Source organism: Macrosteles quadrilineatus, unplaced genomic scaffold (genome assembly GCF_028750875.1).
Source record: "Macrosteles quadrilineatus isolate MER2022 unplaced genomic scaffold, UCM_ALF_1.0 Scaffold_5__1_contigs__length_97177068, whole genome shotgun sequence".
In the NCBI taxonomy this organism is placed as follows: Eukaryota; Metazoa; Arthropoda; class Insecta; order Hemiptera; family Cicadellidae; genus Macrosteles; species Macrosteles quadrilineatus.
The window spans coordinates 96,407,736-96,424,772 of record NW_026542598.1 but is presented as its reverse complement, the minus strand read 5'-3'; the positions used below and the strand labels follow the sequence as shown (position 1 = coordinate 96,424,772).

Below are 17,037 nucleotides of genomic sequence, written 5' to 3'. Positions count from 1 at the left end.
GACCACGTCCCTGCTACCAGAGTGATGGTAGACACTTGATACTGGCAAGTTACACCCCTGTGATACGCTTAAACAAGCTCACCTACCCTCACTCACACTCACTCAATGCCCACTCATTGACCACGTCCCTGCTACCAGAGTGATGGTAGACACTTGATACTGGCGAGTTACACCCCTGTGATACGCATAAACAAGCTCACCTACCCTCACTCACACTCACTCAATGCCCACTCATTGACCACGTCCCTGCTACCAGAGTGATGGTAGACACTTGATACTGGCGAGTTACACCCTTGTGATACGCTTAAACAAGGTCACCTACCCTCACTCACACTCACTCAATGCCCACTCATTGACCACGTCCCTGCTACCAGAGTGATGGTAGACACTTGATACTGGCGAGTTACACCCCTGTGATACGCTTAAACAAGCTCACCTACCCTCACTCACACTCACTCAATGCCCACTCATTGACCACGTCCCTGCTACCAGAGTGATGGTAGACACTTGATACTGGCGAGTTACACCCCTGTGATACGCATACACAAGCTCACCTACCCTCACTCACACTCACTCAATGCCCACTCATTGACCACGTCCCTGCTACCAGAGTGATGGTAGACACTTGATACTGGCGAGTTACACCCTTGTGATACGCTTAAACAAGGTCACCTACCCTCACTCACACTCACTCAATGCCCACTCAGTGACCACGTCCCTGCTACCAGAGTGATGGTAGACACTTGATACTGGCGAGTTACACCCCTGTGATACGCATAAACAAGCTCACCTACCCTCACTCACACTCACTCACTCAATGCCCACTCAGTGACCACGTCCCTGCTACCAGAGTGATGGTAGACACTTGATACTGGCGAGTTACACCCCTGTGATACGCATAAACAAGCTCACCTACCCTCACTCACACTCACTCACTCAATGCCCACTCAGTGACCACGTCCCTGCTACCAGAGTGATGGTAGACACTTGATACTGGCGAGTTACACCCCTGTGATACGCATAAACAAGCTCACCTACCCTCACTCACACTCACTCAATGCCCACTCATTGACCACGTCCCTGCTACCAGAGTGATGGTAGACACTTGATACTGGCGAGTTACACCCCTGTGATACGCATAAACAAGCTCACCTACCCTCACTCACACTCACTCACTCAATGCCCACTCATTGACCACGTCCCTGCTACCAGAGTGATGGTAGACACTTGATACTGGCGAGTTACACCCCTGTGATACGCATAAACAAGCCCACCTACCCTCACTCACACTCACTCACTCAATGCCCACTCAGTGACCACGTCCCTGCTACCAGAGTGATGGTAGACACTTGAGTGTGGTTAAGTAGTAGATGTCAAAGTTGTTATTGAAACAGCTTTAGTTATGATTGCTGTAATGTTTTTTCTTGTGCAAATCATACCATCCTGAGCCATGAATTTGCGACCAAATCCAAAACTTTAAGAGGAAAAGGAACACTACTTTCAATTCCTAAATTCCTAAAACCTTAAATTAAACCCTTAACTTTTAACTATAAAGCAATGCAGGTTTAATACTCTTCAAGGGACAAAAATTATAATTCATAGTAAGAAAATAGTTAGAAATTGTAAAAACATATACATTGCTTCATTAATTTATCACCCATTTGGTTTCATGTGTATTGTGAATTCAGTAGAAATATACATCTATTATAAACCTCTATCTATCTAAACTTTATAACCTCTATTACCGTATACTTGTTTAGAAACAACCATACACGGGTGCAAGAGAGCAAAGATATCAGAGCAATAATCTGTGTCACGAACAAATATCCTACAATTTCCCCTGGGCCTACGAACAACAAGTTTGAATTGGCTTATTTCCTTTATTTTCTATTTCAGACCCCGAGCCAATTGTTCTCTGGATAAACCTGGTCTGTTGCACTAAACACGAAACTTTGTATGCCAAGTAAAATACGCCATCTTTATTTTTTAGAGAGCTTAAACTTTTTAAATTATTAATAATATCATGAAACCTGAAATTATTGAAACAAGATGGCTCAATAATAATATATATTCAAGCGTTTAAAGAATTTTCTCAGATGATTGAATATTTTGTTAACAATGGGACATTGCGACTCCTCAATAATTAACTAATGAAATAATAATAGTTATAATAACGATAAAACTAACAGGATCAATTATAAAGATAGGTACAAATTTTACTGTGGTGCTAATTAATTTATTGTAGTTATAGTAATGTTATAAAATACTTCAACAAGTCCATTGTTTCACTCATCTAATGTCCTTACTCTAAATCAAAAGAAGAAGTTTTATCAAACTGTTGTTTCTTGATACCCTAAATGTATACTAACAAGAAAAGTTTATAAAGAAACTTGTGTCATAAGTGACATCTGTTTGAGCCGTGACTATTTCCACCGGGCGAATGTCACGACTCATGATCAATGGTTCAAGTGTTTTTTTTTTTATAGTAGGCTAGTTCAGTGTTTCGTTGTCATTCCACGGCCCCCCGAACAAGGCTGTGGGTTTTGTTCTTATTACTCCGACCGCGAAGTGTCAGAGGTTGCGAGACGTCGGATTTGAGTACTTCACTGAAGATTTTTATCCTTTTAAATCTTCCTTTTTTGGATAATAAATGTGCCTTTTAAGTTTTATTCTTGGCCGTTTGTGAGAACTTTCTTTATGGAGTAACTTTAGTACGCCCCGCGCGCCTTTTGGGGCCCGTGAGGAGGAAAATGACTGACCATCTTCAGCGGAGAGGAATGTTGCGACTAGGCTGGCGCTGCATATTGGCCCCCTCTCCGCCCTGCCTTTTCTCTCCTCCGGTGCTGTCCGCCCAGCTTCATGGCCCTCCGGTGTCACACCCTTGAAGACTGTTACCGCAAGTTACCGACTAATTGTTATTTATCTAATTGTTATATATATTGCTGTTGCCGAATGGACTTTAAGATTTTTAACATTTGTTGACTATTTATAAGCACAGCAGCCTATTGTTATTTATTTCAAATTTTATTCTACTGTTGCCTAATCATCCGATTTTAAAATCTCTCCACTGTATTTAATTTTTGGGGCCCCTAGTTAATTGTTAACTTTTCAGATATTTATTAAAAGAGTCATCATATTTTATTATTGTTATAGTTTGTTAATTTTGGTAATTTCCTTTTATTAAATGTTAAATTTTTACTAAATCCTTCTGATTTTCTGAATGATTAAAATAAATTATTGTAAGTCAGCAGCTTAAACGGGTACCTAAATTTATTTAAGGTTTATTGAGAGTATTTAATTCATGTATTGTTGTTGTGTTTTCTTTTAAATGGTTAATTACAGCTCGTTTCTCTCAAATGGCGTGTTGTTCTTGAACCTCCATCCATGGTTCTCATTTTGTTAAGTAAAGTTTTGTGAGCCGCTCCTCGGGCCTGCGCATGGATCACGCTTCCATTTCGTTAGTCTGGGTGCAGGCACGAGGGCATGGTTCATCTGGTAGCAGAGCGTGGTTGGTGGGTTGCGTCCTGGGTGCCTTGCCGTGAAACTTGGTTTCACGACTCGGATACTTAGAGATGCGATCACTGTCCACGTTCTGTTTTTTTTGGTTTGTTTTGAAGAGCCGTGGATGGATTGGTTTCTTGGGAATGTTCTGGCCTGGCAGTTTTGGAAAAAGGTCTTGTTGTTGTTGTGGTGGGGCGTAAACACATTTTATTAGGAGCTCGCCCTTTGGCCGAGGCACCGGGTGGAATCGGTGGTAATGACTTGCATCCTTCGGGAGCAAGAGTGTCAAAAGCATGGTCATGTGTCAAAAAAAAAAAAAAAAAAAAAAAAGGTTTGTGTGTACACCCCATCACACAAGTGTTAGGTGTTGTCTAGTGTATGTATCGGTGTATGTTTGTGTGTGTGTACGTTCGTGGGTCATTTGTTGTTGTTTTTTCTTGCGGTACTTGCGGTATGAATGGGCAGGTTCTTCTTTTGGGCCCCATCAGGTGCGTAGGCATCAACGTCCAGAAGCCTTAGGAATTAAATTTCTGTGTTTGTTTTGTGAAAAAATTTTTGTTGTCTGTTTTGAGTCAAGTACTGGTTGAGACTCGGTATGGCGTCAATTGTGCCGGAATATTTGAGGAAGCCGGAGCTGGTGTACGAGGTGCGGTCCCGGGGGGAGACTCCTGGAACTGATGTACGCACTTTGCGTACACAGTTCAGACAAATTGTTAGCATGCCTCAAGCTTGGGTTGAGTCGCTCAGTTTGGATGAGGAACTGGAGGCATGTAAAGAGAGGATGGAAGAGCTAAGTGGGGAAATTGATAGTTGGAGTAGTTTGCCTATGGGCTCAGCTAAGGGTTCGGCTATCACACAGCTGACGCATTGGCGTAAGCGTCTGCTCTTGGTTTCAGGGCAACCTGAAATCCAGGATGAAGACAAGAGCTGGGTGGAAGCCAGAATTCTTGAGCTGGAAGGTATTTTGGAGAGTATTAAGGCAGGAAAGTCTGTCAAGGAGAAAGTTGAAATTTTTAAAGACAACCGTTCTTCGGAAACTTCAAACGAAGTGCCAAAGTCTGTTGTTGAAGTTGTGGCTCCAGTGGGTACCCCCCAGGCTCCGCCTACGCCAAGTACACTGCTCCAGTTGCCTGCAAATGTTCAAATGTCAAATGCCAATGTCACACCGTCCCCCTCTCACACGTCCACCTTGGCTGCGGCTACGCTGAATGTCCAGTCCCCATCTCCCTTTCCTTCTCAAGATCATAGTTCCCCTTCCATCTCTAACTCCTTTGGCAAACTTCCCCATCCCCTTGCCTCTGTCCTGAGTGGTTTCCGGCCGGTGGACGGGTTAGATGTGAATGGTCTTTGTTTTTTTCTGGAGAGTGTTTTGCGCATGCGTGAATACCCTGGCATGTCAGACGCAACTTTGATGGAACTCATTGCTCCATACTGTCTGAAACCGTTGGGGGACAGATTGCTTGATTGTTTGCGCAGAGGCGTCACCTTTGATGTTTTCCATAAAGAAGTTTTGGAGCTTTTCATGCCCCGTCGGGTCATGGAGAAGCTGAAAGTTGAGAGAGTTTTTCGTCCTCAGCAGCCAGCCGAGTCTCTCAGCCAGTACGTGGGGGACATTCGCACAGTGGAAAGGGTCTTGCGTTTGGGGATCAGTGAGCTTGAGCTCATTGACATTGTGCTTCAGGGGTTGAAGCCTGAGGAACGCTCCCGTCTGGTTTTTGCACCACGGCCTTCTTCTTTTGCGGATCTGGACAGACTTTCCATCCTTTCGAGATCTGTCCAGGACGCTGATTTTCAGAGAGACCAAGCGGCGGGGCATCTTCCCCTAGCTGGTCATCATGCTGTCGTAGCACCCGTGGGAGTGTTGGGTCCTGAACCGCCGCAGTGGCAGAGGCAACCTGTTGTTTGTTTTGGTTGTGGGCAACCAGGTCACATTCGGCGGCATTGCCGTCAAGGTGGAAATTTTGGACGTGGTCCAAAAAACTAGTTTGCTCACAGGAGGAAAAATTGCCCAATCCTTCCTGTGAGGTTGTTGGTGATAATGTAAAGGGCAATAATTTGAAAGTTTTTTCAAGTAAGTCAAATTCTAAGTTAAAGTCAGTTAATGTTTCTGTTGCCTCCCCTTCTGGGAGTGTTGTGCCTGTGACCGAGCCTCTGCTGCGGGGGATTGCGGGCCTTGCTTCCATGGGCGTGAAAGCGGCGCGCTCAACTTGCCCACGTCTCAACATCTTCATAGGTTCCACGGTGCAGAAGGCCCTAGTGGATTCTGGGTCAGCCCGTTGCCTCATTTCCTTGTCCCTTTTTGAAAAACTTGAATCGTCTGGGCTTATCAAGCAAGTTGAGCGAAAAACCCCTATCTGCTGGACTGCGTCAAATTCACCCCTTCCCATCATCTATGAAGCCCGTTTCAAGTTCAAAATTGAACATTTTTCTTGGGTTTGGAGTTTTTGGGTGGCTAAGGACCTTTGTTTCCCTGTCATTTTGGGAGCGGATTTTATCAAGCACACTGGCCTAATTTTGGATTTAGGCAGAGGTCAGTGTTTTTTCCGATTTGCGAGACGGGTATTAATATCTTTTGCTGATGAAATTGGTGGTGGTGCTGCGGTAGTCGAGCCTGAGATACCCAGCAAGCCAACAATTGATCCGTTAGGGCATCTGACTACTTGCGAGGCTGAAGCCATCAGAACCTTGTGTTCTCGTTTCCCAGATGTGCTGACGCCAAAGCTTGGAGTCACTAACCTGTTAGAGTACGAGATTCGTCTAACAGATACCCGTCCGGTTCGCTCTCACCCATACAAATTAGCTCCACCCAAAATGGAAACTCTCAGAAAAATCATTGACGAACTTCTGGAAAATGGTGTCATTGAACCTTCCCGTTCGAGCTACGCTAGTCCAGCTTTTCTCGTCCCGAAACCCAATGGCAAGTCCCGAATGGTTTTGGACTATCGCAAATTGAATGCGCAAATTGAAATCGACTCTGTGCCTCTCCCCGATTTGCATTCTGCGTTTGATTGGTTCGGTAAGGCCAAGTATTTTTCTGTTTTTGATCTGAATCAGGCCTATCATCAGATTCCTTTGAAACCTGAGTCTCGACCTCTCACTGCTTTCTGCGTTCCGTGGAATTTGTATCAGTTCACAAGAGTTCCGATGGGTCTTGCTGTGGGGGCCCAGACTCTCACCAGACTCCTTGATTCCATCTTTCATGATGTCAAGTTCAAGTTTGTGTTCAATTACCTCGACGATCTCTTGGTGTACAGTGAGAGCTTCGAAGATCACCTGATTCATCTTGAAGAAGTCATGAGTAGATTGAATAGGGCTGGCCTTACCGTGAATCCTGACAAGGTTAGTTTTGCAAAGCCGGAAATTTCGTTCCTTGGTCATCTTATCTCTCATAGAGGCGTCTGCATCGACCCCGCTAGAACCCAGGCTATCAGGGAGTTTCCTCCTCCCAGAGATGTCAAGGGTATTGCTAGGTTCATCGGCATGGTAGGTTTTTACCGACGCTTCATACCCAATGTTGCTGAATTGGCGGCTCCTCTCAATGAGCTTCGGAAGAAGGGCGCCAAGTTTGTCTGGGGTGAAGCGCAGCAGACGTCTTTTGATCTTCTCAAGGAGGCTATCATGCAGCCCCCTGTTTTGGCAATGCCGGATTTCAATCAAAACTTTGTCTTGCAAACAGATGCTTCCTCCGTCGCAATTGCGGCTGTGTTGTCACAAGAGGTGGATGGTGTTAGGCAGCCAATTGCGTACGCCTCACGCACTTTGAGTCCCTGCGAAAAGAAAAGCTCTTCTGTGTATGAACTCGAGTGTTTGGCTGTCGTGTTTGGAGTCAATAAATTCAGACGCTTTTTGGAGCACAAGGAGTTTTTATTGGAAACCGACAACCAGGCACTCTCGTGGCTTCTTGCACATCCACGCCAGCTTGGGAAAATTGGTCGTTGGGTTGTCCAAATATCGTCCCTTAAGTTCCAGGTGCAACACGTTCGAGGCACTCAGAATGTGATTGCGGACACTCTATCTAGGATGTACCATTCACCCGACGATCCTCCTTCTGACCAAGAGCAACCGGGTTGTGCCGTGCTCTTGGAGTTTCCACTCGCCTTTTCTGATTTCATTCCCCATCAGCTGAAGGATCCTGAGCTGGCAAAGATCATTGGTGAGCTTCAAAATGGGGGAGCCCACCCCCCATATTTTCTGTCCCAGGGTGCCCTTTGCTGTCGCGCTCGGCAGCGAGGTAAACCTAAAGTTGTGCTGCCTAGTCTTCTAATCCCTATGGTCTTTGAGTATTTTCATTCGTCTCCTGTGGGTGGGCATCTAGGTATCCACAAGACCATTGCGAAGGTTAGGGAAATGTTCATCTGGAAGGGTATGGATCGGGATCTTGCTGCTAGGGTGCGTTCTTGTCAAACGTGCTCACTGAGCAAGCCCGCTCAAAACTCTAAGTTTGGTTTGTTGTCATCTGAGGTGGCGGAAAGACCTTTGGAGAAGGTTTTCATTGACTATGTAGGGCCTCTCCCGCGTAGCAAGTCAGGAAATAAGTTCCTACTTGTTTGTGTGGATGCCTTCTCCAAGTTTTGTTGGCTTTTCCCCTTAAGGAATGCCACTGCACAGCTCACCGTGCAGGTACTTCGAACTCACCTTTTCCAACATTTTGGAATACCCGCCACCATTGTTTCCGACAACGGAACACAGTTTGTTTCCCATCTGTTCAAAAGAATGTGCTTTGGGCACGGAATCCGCCATGTGACTACTTCCCCTTACTATCCACAGCCTTCTCATGCTGAAAGGTTCAATCGCAATCTTCGTTCCGCTCTCATAGCTTTCCATGCTGACAAGCAGACCACCTGGGATCAGGAACTCCCTTGGCTTCAGTTTGCTTTCAATACTGCTCACCATGAGAGTCACAAGGCGGTCCCTTTCGAGCTGTTTCTAGGCTATCCGCCTAACAACCCGTTAGCGAATGTGTGGGGAATTGGCGACCTTCTGCCACCTCCTGGTGCGGCTGATGTCAAGGCAACTTGGCAAGCGGCCAGGAGAAACTTGATCAGAGCTAGGGAATTGGTCCGGAGGAAGCACAATCGTGGTAGAGTAGACAACCCTTTCCAGGTGGGGGATTTGGTGTTTTGTAAAGCTCATCCAGCCAGTTCGGCTGTGGACAAGAGAGCTGCAAAGTTGTGTCATCGGTGGTCAGGTCCCCACCGCATCCTGAGGTTTTTGACGCCTGTCACGGCGGAGCTTGGAGATCCGCGGACTGGAAAAGTGTTCCGGAGGGCGCACATTTCTCATCTCAAGCCCTTCCGCGGAACTCTTCCGTAGGCAATTTTCCTTCCTCTTGTGTCTGGGTGGGAAGTGCACTGGGCCAGAGAACCTGATCACTTCTCCTGTCCCCTGTGTTCTGCGAAGGAATTTCCCTCACAAAATTTTCCAGCTCTGGCCAGAGCAAACCCTGGGGGTGAGTTTTCCCCTCAGTTTGGAAGTCCCTTGGCGTTCCCCACCACAGACACTTGAGTTGTCTTTCAGGTCAATCTCTTTTCAGGAAGTGGGGGAGAGGCTTGTTTGTTTGTCCCTTTTGGAGAGGAGTGTCCTCGTTTGGGGAGGGAGGTTGAGCCGTGACTATTTCCACCGGGCGAATGTCACGACTCATGATCAATGGTTCAAGTGTTTTTTTTTTTATAGTAGGCTAGTTCAGTGTTTCGTTGTCATTCCACGGCCCCCCGAACAAGGCTGTGGGTTTTGTTCTTATTACTCCGACCGCGAAGTGTCAGAGGTTGCGAGACGTCGGATTTGAGTACTTCACTGAAGATTTTTATCCTTTTAAATCTTCCTTTTTTGGATAATAAATGTGCCTTTTAAGTTTTATTCTTGGCCGTTTGTGAGAACTTTCTTTATGGAGTAACTTTAGTACGCCCCGCGCGCCTTTTGGGGCCCGTGAGGAGGAAAATGACTGACCATCTTCAGCGGAGAGGAATGTTGCGACTAGGCTGGCGCTGCATATTGGCCCCCTCTCCGCCCTGCCTTTTCTCTCCTCCGGTGCTGTCCGCCCAGCTTCATGGCCCTCCGGTGTCACACCCTTGAAGACTGTTACCGCAAGTTACCGACTAATTGTTATTTATCTAATTGTTATATATATTGCTGTTGCCGAATGGACTTTAAGATTTTTAACATTTGTTGACTATTTATAAGCACAGCAGCCTATTGTTATTTATTTCAAATTTTATTCTACTGTTGCCTAATCATCCGATTTTAAAATCTCTCCACTGTATTTAATTTTTGGGGCCCCTAGTTAATTGTTAACTTTTCAGATATTTATTAAAAGAGTCATCATATTTTATTATTGTTATAGTTTGTTAATTTTGGTAATTTCCTTTTATTAAATGTTAAATTTTTACTAAATCCTTCTGATTTTCTGAATGATTAAAATAAATTATTGTAAGTCAGCAGCTTAAACGGGTACCTAAATTTATTTAAGGTTTATTGAGAGTATTTAATTCATGTATTGTTGTTGTGTTTTCTTTTAAATGGTTAATTACAGCTCGTTTCTCTCAAATGGCGTGTTGTTCTTGAACCTCCATCCATGGTTCTCATTTTGTTAAGTAAAGTTTTGTGAGCCGCTCCTCGGGCCTGCGCATGGATCACGCTTCCATTTCGTTAGTCTGGGTGCAGGCACGAGGGCATGGTTCTGAACCATCATAAAAAACTACCAGCGTTTTGCTCTCTTGAGATCTGTATTGGCTTTGGCCACATCTTGAATCGTTTTTCTTCATGAGATGTTGGTTCATGTATTACTTATACTTCCAATCAAATCAATTGCTGGCACTCATTTGACATATGATTTAAAGAGGCAGTTTACATTTTAATTTGAATTCAAATAAGTGAATTGGAACAAATACATTTAAAATTGGCTGATCACACAAACCATTTGACCTTTCTTGTGAAATGTAAGCGTGACAAAGGACTCGTTTGGTTACCCTACACCTTTATATACTATAGTGTTTTGTGATTGGTTATTAATTGCATCATGTATAATAACTTGACTGCTACTCTCTGTAGTGTATTTTAACTTAGGTTGTGTGTGTATGTATTGCTAGTTGTAATGAATGTGTTAGTTAAGTTTTGTTTCAACTGAGGACGGGATCGGATTTCAGATCCCGAAACGTTGGGTATTGATTTTTTTTACCATTGTGATGGAAAATGTCCCCAATAAACCCATGAACAACATTAACTCACCATCACCAACAATGAACTTCAAACTACCATTGACCATATAATACACTTAAAAGTTTATTACTGAACAATGAATGAGATAAACACGATTGTTCAGAAACGTAGAGTCGTTTATCAATAAATATTATAGCCTACACTAGTATGAAACTAAAATACTTGAGGAAAGCCTTAGACTTTTTGTAGTTACATTATTTACAAAGTGACGTCGACGCGGGTGCGTTGGTCCACTACTCGACAAGCCCTTTGTTGCGACGTTCCTCGATCCCTGCGACTAACGATTCATTATGCTGCTACTCAATACAGTAATGCTGGTCAGAAGCTTTAAATTATGAGATTGTTGTGGAGCTTCGTTGTTGATGTTTCCAATATAGATTGCTCGTTCATATGAAACTTTTTTTATATTAAGAATGAAATAAAGAAGAGGGGTTGCCCACTGAGAGAAATTGGATTTACAACTTCATCAAACGGAGCAAAACTAAAAATTAAAATTATTCACTGGTGGAAAGAACTTAAATTTTAATATGTTTACGAGTTCAACATTTGTATTTTTTTAACATTTTGTTTTATTTAGACTAAATAATGTGGTTAGGAGTCCTTTTGAGGCCACCTTGATTAATTTCAAACAGCTGCTGCACATTATTTAACGTCCAAAAATATTTTTTCAAACACCAAAGTAATATAATTGAAATATCTAGTAAACTGTGGGATTATAAATGTTCCTTATAGTTTGAAATTGTTCTCCAAGGGAGTCCATGGAAGCTAACGGCCATCTTGAGTTTCCCGTTATATGAGTAATGTTAATTTCGTTAATTTCAAAAAGCTGCTGAAGAGTTATTTTCCATCTCAAAATATACTTTTTTTAACTCCAGAGTAATTGTAATTTAAATATATAGTAAACTGCGTGATTAGAACTTTTTTGTTGTTGTTTTGTATTTGTTTTACGAGTTAGAACGTAGAGGCTATATCTTTTTAAAACAACCTAATAATTGACATGTCAATGTTTGTTAAGAGTTTTTTTTTTATCTATCTTGGCTAGTAAATCAACTCCAGTCACCATGTAATATGGTTGACAAGCCAGTTTTTGCCGAGCTAGATGTGTAACATGCAGCCCACGTACACAGGTAGAGATAATAGCAGTAACATGATAGGGGCGAGTGTCACCTCGTGGCCGGTCTTAAACATCCTCTTCATATATTCCGCTCGTGTCCAGGCTACCTGCACAATTTTTAAACGAGTACAGAAGATAATGCGTGGTGTTTTGTGTGTTCATATTCGCAAGAAAATGTTAACTACTCAGTTATCAACGGTTGGGTTCAGTTATCAACTGAACGAAGAAAGTTACATGCAAGTATATGAACAGGTAAAAATGGTCAGAATGATTTGATAGTTATTTTTTCATGAAACAAGAGAATGTATCGTTTAAAGAGCACACGGATATAATATTTAATAACAAGGCTGACCCACTTAAGTCGTAATAATTTCAATTAAGGATTGATAATATTGACTATACAATAAAAATCCCTCTTATATTAAATCTTAAATAGTTTAGAGATTTTATATTCCAAATCTTTTACTTTCAAAGTGCTTAAGATGTCAATGATGTCCGAAGAGAATTTGGGCCAACTACAAGTAAAAGTTGAGACTGTGTGGCTTAAAAGTGCTGTGGGTTTAGAACCAAATTCTGTAAATAGTTACTTTGGTCTTAGGATGGCTTTCTTGTAATGCCTTACAGTTGGATTAAAGCGTCTTAGAATATTAGAACAGTAACAATTCTTCACAGAAAGTATGAAGATGATACCACAAAGAGTAACATTCATTACCCTTATACATAGCAACAGTGTTTAGAATTCTTATTTACGCTAAAACAACCAACGAAATTAAGACTATTCTAGTGTATTTAAAAACGTATTTTAGAAAGCTAAACCTTTGGGCAGATATTAACTAACCAAAGATATTGCATCAGTGCTAAAAATATGTTATTTAAAAAACTCCAAGCGTCAAAACTCACTTTTACTCTAAAGAAACATTTCACTCTCTAACGAGATGCTGCTAAATGAGAAGCAGCTGTGTTTCGCAATGCCAAATGACTCCTTTAGGAGGAAGAACAAGAAATACTCGAGTCATCAGCGACATCTGGTATCGAGCACCAGAAATGGCTCATCGCAGTCAAGTGATGTTGTAGTACAAAGGACAAGCTATATCAAGGGGGAAATCATTTGTGTTAGACATGCTTAAGACATTTAAATTTTTTAATTGGGTTCATCAAAACCTATCGGTTTATTTATTGGCATCATTCGCTTCCAAATTCAGCATATTAACTAATAAATTGACTAATCTTGTTTTTGCCATATTGATGTTAAAGGTAATTTACTGGGGGCGTACTGTATTAGTACCTATGGGAAGTGTCATTTTGTATTACATAAGATTACTACAGGAAATAATTGAGATGTGTAAATAAAATGTTAAATATTTATATTTTATTTAAACCCATTAATAGTTCCATCAGAGTTATAGAGTTGTTAATAGTTTTTAATTTAAGGATTGTTTGGTATGATGTGGGAATGTTTAATAATCAAAAGAAAGCTTACCCTGCCTTCGCCATCTCAAGCTCGTTATGAAAAAAAAAGCTTAAGCAAAAACACATACTAAATAAGCTATTCATTTATTCCCCCCACACTACTTTTAGCTAAAAAAAAGAGCAAATACTAGAAGATTGCTGATAATACCATTGCAAACTCAAAGCACGAGTTTAACTGCAATAAGCATTTTATACTTATACGTCAACCCCGTACGAAGAACACTCTGCTAGTATAATATGAAAATATGTAAAGTCAATGAGGCCATACATCATTCTCATTTTGTTTAAACGCAGCACAGCTGTTAGTAGCCTACGATAGGCATATTTGATTGTTAGGTTCTATTGAAGAGTGTTGATTTCAGAAACAATTGACAAATACAGGATTGAGTTGTTTAAGTTATCAGCAAACTTCTAGTATTTGCTCTCTTTGTTTAGCTGAAAGTAGTGTGGGGGGGGGGGCAAATGAATTGGTTATAGGTGGTAGGGGGGTTTATTTAGTTTCTGTTTTGTGCTTAAGTTTTTTTTTATCATAACGACCTTGAGATGGCGAAGGTGGAGTAAGATTTTTTTGATTATTAAATATTCCCACATTATACCGAACAATTCTTAAATTAAAAACTAGTCGATATTTTAATAAAGCATATTTAGGTACCGGGTAGTCGTCGGGGGGTTTCGGCTCCTTCGACAAAAGAATAATAAATAAAATAAATAAAAATAAAGCATATTACAGCTACACTATGGCTGTTCTAATATCGTACTAATATTATACTGATGACGCTAAAAGAGGTCGCATGTAGGTCAAATTAACTATAATTTCCCTTGGGTTAAGAAAGAACCAATTTCAACCACCGGCTTATCCTTTTTATTTTCAAAGTGATCTCCTTTGGGACTATCCATTCGGCTCAACACGTCTCTAGATAGAACTTTTGAATCGACAAAAATAAATTTAATTCCTTCGAGTAATAATTGGGTAAACAATCATTAATTTGATTATTTAATATTTTGTTTTTAGGTACCTCGGCAAAGTGAATCTCGTAATTATCTGGATGTTCATGAGAATTAGGACTAACAACAGTTATTAGCTCTTAAGAGATAATAATACAAAACAGAAGCATTGGCTAACAGCTATATTCAAAATTAGGATTTCTCTCTCTTATCACCAAGCACTTTTTCGATGGTCAAACATTATATCAATTTTCATCTCAATTGTATTATAATGAAAAAAGCATACTTTTAAGATAATTTTACTTTTTGCAACTTTTCCTCAAAGTATAATTTTAAGATAACTGATATGAAAGTAAAATGTTTAAAAGTGTTAAATTCGAACCAATGCTGTGAAGTTATTTTTATAACAACGATCTAATCAAACAGGCCAAAAAATGCTTGATGTTCTGTGTAACAAACTATTAATAATCGAAAGCCCAATGACAGTAAATAATTATAGACTCACTTAATGCCTAAACTACAAGAACAGAACGGACATATGTAGTAATTGTTAAACCCATTAAAAAGCAATACACATGGGCTATGATTATAATCACAATGTTGAATCGCATTTTAGTTCGAAATCTTAATGAACCCCTAATAATATGGTTTAGTAACTCTATAATCATAAACATTCAATCAAGTAAATACAAATCGTATACAGTATGATATATCCTTTAAAGTAAATTTGATTAAACAATTATTACCAAATGCCTACTATAGTGTAAACAGATTTATAATAAAAGAATAAAGTCAGAAATGCCGATAAGTTAACTTGACGGAGCTCGCGAAGCACGTTATAGGCGTTGTATTGACTAAAACGTCCCGTAAAGATTGCACATTACGAGACACCCAGCCCCGGCATCATCGTCACTGGTCACGATACCAGCCTAGCCTCCACCTGCCAAACAGTACACCACTGGTCACGATACTAGCCTAGCCTCCACCTGCCATACTGTACACCACTGGTCACGATACTAGCCTAGCCTCCACCTGCCATACTGTACACCACTGGTCACGATACTAGCCTAGCCTCCACCTGCCATACTGTACACCACTGGTCACGATACTAGCCTAGCCTCCACCATGCCCCGGCATCATCGTCACTGGTCACGATACCAGCCTAGCCTCCACCATGCCCCAGCATCATCGTCACTGGTGACGATTACAGCCTAGCCTCCACCTGCCATACTGTACACCACTGGTCACGATACTAGCCTAGCCTCTCCACCATGCCCCGGCATCATCGTCACTGGTCACGATACCAGCCTAGCCTCCACCTGCCATACTGTACACCACTGGTCACGATACCAGCCTAGCCTCCACCTGCCATACTGTACACCACTGGTCACGATACCAGCCTAGCCTCCACCTGCCATACTGTACACCACTGGTCACGATACCAGCCTAGCCTCCACCTGCCATACTGTACACCACTGGTCACGATACTAGCCTAGCCTCCACCATGCCCCGTCATCATCGTAACTGGTCACGATACCAGCCTAGCCTCCATCTACCATACTGTACACCACTTGTCACGATACCAGCCTAGCCTCCACCTGCCATACTGTACACAACTGGTCACGATACCAGCCTAGCCTCCACCTGCCATACTGTACACCACTGGTCACGATACCAGCCTAGCCTCCACCTGTCATACTGTACACCACTGGTCACGATACTAGCCTAGCCTCCACCATGCCCCGGCATCATCGTCACTGGTCACGATACCAGCCTAGACTCCACCATGCCCCAGCATCATCGTCACTGGTCACGATACCAGCCTAGCCTCCACCTGCCATACTGTACACCACTGGTCACGATACTAGCCTAGCCTCTCCACCATGCCCCGGCATCATCGTCACTGGTCACGATACCAGCCTAGCCTCCACCTGCCATACTGTACACCACTGGTCACGATACCAGCCTAGCCTCCACCTGCCATACTGTACACCACTGGTCACGATACCAGCCTAGCCTCCACCTGCCATACTGTACACCACTGGTCACGATACCAGCCTAGCCTCCACCTGCCATACTGTACACCACTGGTCACGATACTAGCCTAGCCTCCACCATGCCCCGTCATCATCGTAACTGGTCACGATACCAGCCTAGCCTCCATCTACCATACTGTACACCACTGGTCACGATACCAGCCTAGCCTCCACCTGCCATACTGTACACAACTGGTCACGATACCAGCCTAGCCTCCACCTACCATACTGTACACCACTGGCCACGATACCAGCCTAGCCTCCACCATGCCCCGGCATCATCGTCACTGGTCACGATACCAGCCTAGCCTCCACCTGCCATACTGTACACCACTGGTCACGATACCAGCCTAGCCTCCATCATGCCCCAGCATCATCGTCACTGGTCACGATACCAGCCTAGCCTCCACCTGCCATACTGTACACCACTGGTCACGATACTAGCCTAGCCTCCACCATGCCCCGGCATCATCGTCACTGGTCACGATACCAGCCTAGCCTCCACCATGCCCCGGCATCATCGTCACTGGTCACGATACCAGCCTAGCCTCCACCTGCCATACTGTACACCACTGGTTACGATACCAGCCTAGCCTCCACCTGCCATACTTTACACCACTGGTCACGATACTAGCCTAGCCTCCACCTGCTATACTGTACACCACTGGTCACGATACCAGCCTAGCCTCCACCTGCCATACTGTACACCACTGGTCACGATACTAGCCTAGCCTCCACCATGCCCCGGCATCATCG

The 17,037-nt window shown here is 42.9% G+C and overlaps 1 protein-coding gene across 1 annotated transcript in view; it reads right to left on the bottom strand.

Annotated features, from left to right (window-relative positions):
- Positions 1-678: 678 nt before the first annotated feature.
- The window catches only part of LOC128995815 (GATA zinc finger domain-containing protein 14-like), a 66,759-nt gene continuing 50,400 nt past the window's right edge, over positions 679-17,037 (bottom strand). The window contains exons 22-24 of the mRNA XM_054420833.1: positions 9,448-9,576; positions 2,760-2,888; positions 679-749 (exon numbers count right to left, since the gene is read on the bottom strand). Of these exons, the coding sequence (XP_054276808.1) occupies positions 679-749; positions 2,760-2,888; positions 9,448-9,576 (329 nt within the window). The remainder of the gene's footprint in view (positions 750-2,759; positions 2,889-9,447; positions 9,577-17,037) is intronic.